We start from the raw sequence: 9,401 nt of genomic DNA on the forward strand, positions 1-9,401 counted from the left end.
CAATAACATTGTACAAATCTGAAACGTTACGCACAAAAGACCCAATGGGGCCAATGGTTACAACGAGTGTAGTTACCTAAGACTTCCTTGACACCAGGTGTACTCGTCACATTTTTTCAACAGCAGGCACCAGCCCGAAAAGGAACCAGAGGCACAGTTCCTCGTGATAAAATAAAGGAAAAAAATAGATAAAAAACGAAGTTCCACTAGGCACAGCCTAACAAGTAAATCATATCAAGGGTTGAGACAATCAAACGCACAAGACTGCCGAATTTTAAAGAATCAATATGTACACTTTCAATTCATTCTATAACGAACAAAACGTCTCCAAACTATACACAACTCTATAATCATTGAAATACATTGCTACATTGAAGATGATAGCTAAGCATATACTAATCTTCAAGCCGTTGAATCTCACCCATCATGATTCGATTGCTAGTTACCTTGAAACCAAGAAGAGCTGGATCGATTTGCCTCCCTTTCTTACCTTTCTTTTTGCCACTCCGGTTCCCCAGTGCAGAGTCCGATGGTTCTGAAGTACCTGAAGCTTGGCTAGTAGCATCAACCTCAGCCATGGTTGGCATCTTCACATTGCTCTTCAGCATGTCTATAAAAGATGTCTCCAACACATCTGCGTCACTGCAAGATGACGTCCGTCGGAAACGCACATCTTTATTACTAGCTGCCTGAGTTTCAGAAGCTTGGTTTGCAGGATTCCCATCACCATCTCGTCTCCCATCTAAAAGTATCACCCATAAAACCATCAATCGAAATTTTAGATTGAAGAAAATTTGTTAAGGAACTATATAAAGAAACTTTAGCAAATTTAAAGAAAAACGAGAAAAGGAAAAAGAAAAACCAATCGACACTAAAAACATTATTCGGACTTCAACCCAAATGTCTGTGTCAACTGGTTTAGAAGAAACACATGATCACGTATTAGACTAGGGACATTAGGACATACCATCAGGAGGGACAATGGAGACTGCGTTCTTCCCTTTGATAATTGAGGCAGACGCCAGTTCAGACATAGCTTCCTGGGATGACAGAATTCGTGAAACAGGTGGACGTTTTGGCAAAGGATTATTCATCCCTTTCGAAATGTTAGAGGATACCCTGCAAAGTAGTGTAAAAGCAAGCACTTGAATTTTCATGATGAACATCAAAAAAATTAATCCCCATGAAATTTCCTACATCCCCAAAGAGAAGATATTCCACCCAATCTCAAAATAAATCATTATAGTGCAATGGGAAATATTTGGTGCTTGCTGATCAAAAAAAAATTGGTGCTCCACTGCCCTATACAAACTATACTAAAAAATAGTGGTCCCATTTCAAGATCATGTCTTTACACTTACACCTAGAAGTACCCATCTGATTATTCATTAGCACACTACAAAAAACATTGTATAGCATAGAACCCGCATTGATTCATTTTATTACAAAAATAAATATTAGAACTCACCTGTTGAGTGTACCACCGTAAAATGCATCACCTGCTCCAGTTTCAAAGTTATATAAACCTATGTTTCCACCTGCAAAATCCCACCGAGTCAGACATTAAAAATAAAACTTACTCATACAACTTCGTAAAATAAAATGCTCAAAAACAATACCGGCACTTGGTGACAGCTCACCATGAGCTAGAGCAGCATCTCCAGTGTGCTCACCCATAATTTCCTGAAGTTCTAAACCCGTTCTGTTAACTAAGACATTGCTTCTGGACCCGCGCTTCTTTCCTTTCTTCCCCTCCATTCCGTCTGAGTCCACAGATTGCATATTAGTAACATCAGAATCATCATAAACAGCTTGAGGAGTCTCAATGAAGCCTGAAAAAAGCTGTTCTTCATTTAATACACCAGAATGCGATTTTTGGGACAAATTTTCACTACTTGCGCGACCTACTGACTTCTCATCAGTGCCTGACTCTACAAATGGATCTTGCAATGAGTTGCCTGCATTTAGACCATATGGCCTTTCAGCAAAAGAATTGCTTAGACCTACTTGATCTGAAAAATTGTTAAAAGGATGATCAGATGAATTGGGCCCAGAAAAGATCCATGCAGGATCCCTCCTTTCATACGAAGAAGCCTGAACATTCTCGGCTACTTGCATAGACTGAGCACCCAGTTTCTGATGGAGGAGGTCCGCCAAAACTTGCTTTGAGTTCTCATCGTTTCCTCTAGCTGTTACCCATGACATAAAATCCTCTGATGAAATGGCAGCTTCTGACCCCCTTTTATGCCGCTCAGATTCAAATTGCAACTGTTGAAGTCGGGCTTCTTTCCAACTACTTCCAAGCTGCCCACTATTCTCAGACTGGCGGTTGTCAAAACCATCCAGATGTGAAGCATTGAACTGGTTATGAACTTGAGGGTGGTGAGAATGTATACCAGAAGCAAACGAACTCAGTTGATCTGCTTCTTGCATCGGAATATGTCTTTCCTGCATGTCCTGACCTTGGGCACGAGCAAAAGCATTTACAATGTCCAAATTAACCCCAGGACCACCAACATGATGAGGAATTGACCTCTCAAATGGAAGTGAGTTCTGATCATAAAGCCTACGCTTCATATGCTCGTGTGCTGCAAGATTTGGCTCGACACGCCTTAGTTGCTCCTCAATGGAAGAAGCCCGCTGTTGTCTCTGGTAAAATTCTAATGGACTGACTCCTGCAGAATGAGCCTGGTGAAGGTCAGCAGTCCTGCCAAACTGAACTGGTTCATCAACGGGCCAAGCCCCGCCAAGACGTCTCTCTTCCTCCACCCTCGGATGCTGTCGTGCTGACAAGGACATCTGCCTTGCTAGGAACTGTTCCTGCTGGAATTGCTCCGGAGGGAGCATCTGGGCATGTTTTAAGTGTGCCAGACGCTCAAGCAGATCATTTTGGTGTTCTTGTTGTACGCTCTGTCCATATCTGGCTTGAATTATTTGATCAATAGATGGATCAGGGCGCCTCGGAAGGGAATGTGCATGTTGCAGTTCCTGCAGACGTTGTTGCCTTAATAAAACCTGTTCTAACATGTTATTGGTTCTAAAATGGTCAACAGCTGACTGCCCAAAGCCAGGATCGTGCATCTGCTTATGCAGCAACTGTTCACGAAGAAACTGTTGAACTTGAGATTGCTGTTGCTGCTGCTGTTGTTGCTGCTGCTGTTGCTGCAGTAGTTGCATTTGGTGGTGAAGCTGCTGTTGCTGCTCTATCTGACGTTGCTGAAGCTGGAATTGTCGACGTTGCTGAAGCTGAGCTTTCAACAGATGATCTATATCTTGAATTGGTTGATTCATAGATTGCTGGTGGCGAAGAAGGTTCCGGCCCTGAGAAAGGGAACTTGGAAACTGCTCTAGAACAGATCCATTCAAATGCATAGGTTGGTGTTGAGATGATAAATTTTGTTGCTGAAGTTGTTGTTTTTGCACCTGTTGCGACAGCAGCTCTGCAAGAATAAGCTGCTTGTTTTCTTGTTCCATGCGCGACAAGTGATGAACATCCACAGATTCTTGAAATATATGGGGGTTAGAATGTATACTTCTGTAATTATCAGACCAAGGTTCCTCAGCTACAGGTAAATCAGCCATAGCACCACGAGAAGTCTGTCTATGAATGGAAAAAGGTGCATCGTTTCCAACTACTTGGTCCAAGCAACCTTGATCACCAATGCCAGAAGTCATGCTTGAAGACTGTATACGCCTTTGACGACTATCCTCCAGCTCTGACCACCGCAGACCGAACGGATGCAACTTATCATCCACATCATTCATTGTTTCTGCCATGTCATTCGAAGGGGAAATGTGACTAGGAAAGCTTGTCAAATTGTTGTACAAGTTGCCAGGTTTCCCAAAAGCACTACCAGCACCAGTTCCAGGTCTTGAAGAATAGAAAGTTTCTGTCCAAAGTAAAATTAAATAATTAGATACATGTATAAATCATTAGCCTTGTGCAGAAGCAAATACAATTGATCAAAATAAATAAACAAGTAATCACAGAGACTAAGAAGAAGACAGACCATTATCTTGTGCGACAAAATCCGGAAAATGCTGACCCTCAGAAACATTTGAATCCTTTGGATCTATAAATTTTGATATGCTAGACTGACACTGTGGAACTGAGAGACCCTCGAATTCAGAAGACGCAAATTGCTGGCCATTAGTTACAGTTGAGCCATTATACTCAAGACCAGGAGTAGGAGCACAAGTATCAAGGCTGCTGACATCAGCGTCAAACAGTTCTTGATTTAAAATGTTAATGGTATCAGAGGCAGGCCGAACTTTAAGCTTCAAATGTGGCATAACATCACCAAGCTCAACAAAAGGTGTTCCTTCTGGGGCATCAGACAAACAGACAAGTAAGTCAATTCCAAAAAATCCCTGCTCGAACCATGAAATGATGTCGACACCCAGGAACGGACCCTGAATCTCCCCCTGAGGGTCCCTGTAATACAAACTTAACTCCTCTGGAAGGGTGCTCTTTTCAAATAAATTTGCTTGTCCATTACTATCAACATACTGGTCATTGCTCCTTGAAGCCTCCTGGGCAGATGGCAGATCGAAAAGAGATCTAGAGTCGTCAGGAAGTTTTTTACTAAAATCAAAAGGGGCAGATGGATCAACGTCTTCAAACATTGCATGCTTGTAAAATGCAGCATCTCCAAATTGCATATTTACGCCAGCTTTCCCTTCAGAATTATGCAAGTAACCACCTGTATCCCTGACAGTGTTAATATCCCTACCCCTTGAAACTGCCGTAGATAAGAAATCAGGACGACCAACAATAACGCTGTTTCCACATTCCTCGAGGGAAACATTACTTGCTGAAACAAAACATAAACTTTTAAAGGAATATAGAAATTAAAATTAAAAGCAAATTTTAACTCGGAGAAAACTTCAACATGGGTCAAAAAGCAGAGTAACAGTTGTGCCTCACCTTCTAATATATTTGATTGTGAAGTATAACCATTATAATCATCAGCACCGTGGACTTGACAACCATCACCTATTGCCTCTATTGTAAACACACCAGCAGTCTCTTCAGCGGAGGTATGAGAAAGTATAATTTTACTATCATTAAGTGCCGTGTCTCCAACACCTGAGCAAAAAATGTTCCGTTAGAAGGAATTTCTTGGAGAATAAGAATGGGCTAATTTGCCACACAAGAAATTATAGTAATGGCAAGCTCATTTTACCAGCCAAATTGTCTCTGGATGAATTATATGGCACTTCACTGTCAATGATTTTCCCGTCAGATATACTGTTTAATACACCCTGCAAGCCGCATCAATAACACAATAACATGTGAAATGAGAAATTGTATTGCACAAGGAATTGATGAGGTCAGACAACTTAACAATGAAGTTTAATGAGCTAAAGAAAGAGAAAAAATACATTTAAACTAGAGGAATGCAAATCAGATTAGAAGTCAAAAAAATGACAAACAAGAACAGGTGGGAAGTTCCAACAAAAGATTGGACTACACACTTTAGATGCAAAATAGACTATTTCTTTAAATGTACAAAGAATCAATATCCACTGAACCTCGTTATGAACAATAGAGAAAGCAAACATATTGAGCACTGGAAAAGTATAAAAAGAAAGTGTGAGAAGCAAAAGAAAACCATAGTGTGGTTCTTTTAGCAATAATAGTAGGGTACTACAGTATGCACAAATCCCAACCAAATTTTACATAACACAGGACAATATTTTATCTGTAATCTTTTCCTCTCTCAAAGAGCCTAAAAATAATTAGCCTACAAAACCTAAACGGGAGGACGGGCGTGATACTCCTTTTCAAGAATTTTGTGTTCAGATGGGATGTCTTGCCCTACACTTTGTACTTTTTGGTACTAAATGTATAACGTATCTCTACCTTTACTCCTTTAGTCCATTACCAAAAAAATCAAATAAAACATATAAATGATATTCCATGATACATCAGAAATAATAATGTTTTTGCATGAAAGAAACAACAAAACCACATATGTTAAATTCTAGCTATACATCTTGCTAGCTACCCCACCCAAGTCCAGCCCTGAGCTCATATACAGTATTATGAATAAGAGTACAGAAGAAACCATGTCCAACACTTGAGAGCGTTGACAACTTGTGCCTTCTTACATAAGATATGGGAACAATTACGTAAATATATGGCCAGAAACTTATTGAAATGTTAATTGAGTCTAGTTAGCTTGTATTTAGTACTACAAATACCGATACAGAGAAAACCACATGGGAACAACCACGTTAATGTATAAGAAACAAGTTCATACGAAAATCTTACCGCCTCTTCTGGATCAGGTGCTACAACGGCCAGAGGCTCAATAGATCTTGATTGTGTTAACGGGGATCCCTCCTCCATTCCATCAGGTTTATTTCCAAAAGATGGGATAAGCTTTTGTTTCCTGTATATATCAAGCAGCTTTCCCCTTGGATAAACAAATGTTTCAGGAGAGAGAGCAGATTTTTTATTGAAATTGTTCTTATCTACATGTGCAGCACCAATAGGACCGGCAGAAGAAGGCCTATTAAGAGATGGGCTTCCAGAAATATTAGACCGCCCTCGTCCAGGAGAAAACCCAACATTTGAACCCTCCATGCGACCTCTCTCAAGCCCGAAACCAGGCGCAGCACGGTATACAGATGATCCCCCAGAAAGAGCCTCCAGCCGATGTCGAGGCCTCCATTTGTCACGAGAATCATTTTCCCGCTCAGACGTCACACGATTGCTACTAGCAAAAGATTGCTTTTCACCATGAGCATCTTCTTTATCAACTTCCGACTTTTTCTCTGTCCTTGACTCCTCTTTTCCTTCAGGACCCCACCTAGAAGACCATTTGTTGTCCCTTCGTGTTTCATGCCCAGAATTGCGGTTACCAACATCATGCCACCTATCAGAGGAAGCCATAGCTCTAACTTCAGTAGCTTCTCTACCTGAGCCACTGTCAGCACGTCGATCATCTTTCCTGCGCTCTCTTCTACCTAACAGGCTAGTGTCCCTCTCCTCTTCACGCCATCGACGACTGGTTTCAATCTCAGGAGTAGCTCTTTTCCATTCTTTCTTGTCCTGAGATCCATCCAAACGCCAACCCTCTTTCTGAAGGGAATCCATGGAGTTACCAAGGGGCAGAGAATTTGGTGCACGCATGTCCTGTAGTCCATATTAGAATAGTATCATGAGTACAAAGAAATTAGACAAACTTAGTAAACTATAAAACCATAACAAAACTTGCACGAGTAATTTCAAGAATACTACTTGCGAAAATCATAAAACAAAATCAGTCATCCTATTTCATTTTTAATACTAACAAAACTGAAGTTCTACAGTATTCGTAAGACAATAACATTATCCAAATAATTATTTTGCTTCAAAAAAGTAAGACAATGATCTTACGATAATTTAAAATTTTATAGTAAAAAGAAATTAGGTTAACACACGAGAACAATATCTATAAACACCACAAAGAAAAACCAAATGTCCACCACTCTGGGAGCATTACTATCATCCCATAATTTCAAACAGCGAAAAGGGAAAAAAGCAGTAATCACCATCCCAAGTGTGACCAAACGCCTATGGATATAATTGACACATCAGTAACCCATCTTAGTCACTTGTCAGCTAGCATCAAGTCTATGTTTAAAAAATATACGAATCAACTATGAAAGTATGATTAAAAACATATTCTCCAACATATACTGGATTGTAAAATAAAAGCATGCAATGAACTATTTATGGTCTCCAATGAAATATACAACAATTAAAACTAATAACAATATCGAAATGATCAGGGAAAATTTTGAGCAACAACCAAATAAGCATGGAAACAATATATCAATAGAAAACAATCTTTTATTACCACTACAACTCAAAAGTTGAGAGACATATATTACTGATGCACGTTACAACTTTTTCACAGAGTCAAGTCAAATGTTGCCGAAAGGAAAATACCACTGGAAAGAATCTGGTGTCTACCTTTTGCCAAGGCAGAGTGGCAATTAACTGTAGGGCCTATTTCTCTTAACTAAATAAACTATTAGACAGTTAACTATTGCCGATAACTTATTTTCATTTGGCATTTAAACAGACATGCTTATGATGCCTCGTTTAAAGGCGGTTAAAGAATAGAAGCACATTGCCACGTGACTTTGAATACAAAAATAATGTCACAGTGGACAGCCAAACTGTATCTAGAAGCATATTTCTAAACTCAAGTATAAAACAAGATGAGCAGTTTGAGATGCATGTTCCTTCAACAACAACAACAAAAAAGTTTGAAGGAATTCTTACCCCCGACGCGCCAGAAAGTCCCAACTTAGTTTCGCTTGGTTTAGCATACAGCCATTGTGGAGATAAAGGTATGCTGTTCTCCGAAGTAAACTGATCTACATAAGTTCCAGAAAAAAAAATTAAAATTAAAAATAATCAGGAAAACGATATCACTTGTATAAGAATCATAAAGCAAAGAAAACTACCTTTTTGCTCATCACAAAACCCAACAAGAACCTTTTGGTCACTATTTCCACGCAACCCTTCCTCTGCCATGATAACACAAAGAGTTAAATAATTATTTCTTAAAGTGAAAAAACATCCAACACTCTCTCATTGCATTGTTAGATCCATCAATATTTATGAGCTTGAAACAGTAAGCATCAATATCTAATAGTTGTTGAACTCAAATGTGAATAACAACAAACCATTTCAGATCCAAATCGTTTAATTTAGAAAAGAAATTATTAACAAAGAAGTAAGCTTTGTTAATAATTAAGCATAAGTATAAAAGTTGAAGTTGATTGATTTGATCTAAAGCAAGTAATAATATATACCTTTGAAAAGAGATTGTTGTCGTTGGTCAGTTGATTTGAAAGAAAGTAGATCCTCTGGTAAATCAATCTTATTATTATTATTCCCTTCAGCCATCGTCAAAACCAGAATCAAAGAATCCAAGAGAGATTGAAAAATGTTAGGGTTTCAAAGGAAAGATCGATTGATATAGAGAGAGAGAAAAAAAAGGTTTTTATAATGGGGATTGAATTTTGTATTTAGTTGGAGGAAATTTTTTTAGGGAGGATGATGAAAGATAGAGAGAGAATTATAAGATGATATCGTTTTTGTGTCAAACACACAACAACAACAGCAGAGACTTAAAGCCGGCTTAGGCTTATGTATCGTACGTACGCCGGGTGTTCCATTAATATTGGATTATTATTGTTTTTTTTTTTTTTTTTACCCTAAGCTTATCTATTGGTTGGGTTAGTATTTTAGTTTTGAAATTTCTCAAAATATCGTTATGAATACTATTGTCTACGATTTTTTCCATTTTTAATCCATAGCCCCCAAATATATACGTAAGAAACAAAATGTTAGGGCTGTGAGGTGATCGAGTGATTCACATTGGAAGAAATTTATT

At 38.9% G+C, this 9,401-nt stretch overlaps 1 protein-coding gene across 2 annotated transcripts; it reads right to left on the reverse strand.

Annotated features, from left to right (window-relative positions):
- Positions 1-255: 255 nt before the first annotated feature.
- LOC147515293 (uncharacterized) lies at positions 256-9,123 on the reverse strand. Of its 2 annotated transcripts, none has more exons than XM_086586597.1 (11): positions 8,818-9,123; positions 8,467-8,529; positions 8,282-8,376; positions 6,278-7,144; positions 5,187-5,265; positions 4,928-5,089; positions 4,011-4,814; positions 1,641-3,890; positions 1,469-1,538; positions 968-1,119; positions 256-742 (listed from the first exon to the last, which is right to left on the reverse strand). In XM_086586597.1, exons 1-11 carry the CDS (start codon positions 8,909-8,911, stop codon positions 396-398), a joined length of 4,983 nt encoding a protein of 1,660 aa, XP_086442723.1. In that variant the 5' UTR covers positions 8,912-9,123; the 3' UTR covers positions 256-395. The 2 variants fall into 2 exon arrangements, with proteins under 2 accessions (XP_086442723.1, XP_086442714.1); XM_086586588.1 differs by having other exon boundaries at positions 1,620-3,890.
- Positions 9,124-9,401: the final 278 nt, after the last annotated feature.

The sequence above is a fragment of the Coptis chinensis genome, chromosome 2 (assembly GCF_015680905.1).
Source record: "Coptis chinensis isolate HL-2020 chromosome 2, ASM1568090v1, whole genome shotgun sequence".
Classification (NCBI taxonomy): domain Eukaryota; kingdom Viridiplantae; phylum Streptophyta; class Magnoliopsida; order Ranunculales; family Ranunculaceae; genus Coptis; species Coptis chinensis.

Coding starts and splice junctions, on each gene's coding strand:
- LOC147515293 (XM_086586588.1), bottom strand. CDS start 8,911: ATGGCTGAAGGGAATAATAATAATAAGATTGATTTACCAGAGGATCTA. Junction 8,377..8,466: donor GTTTTGTGATGAGCAAAAAG/GTAGTTTTCTTT, acceptor GAACTTATGTAG/ATCAGTTTACTTCGGAGAAC. Junction 5,090..5,186: donor ATCCAGAGACAATTTGGCTG/GTAAAATGAGCT, acceptor TTTTTTGCTCAG/GTGTTGGAGACACGGCACTT.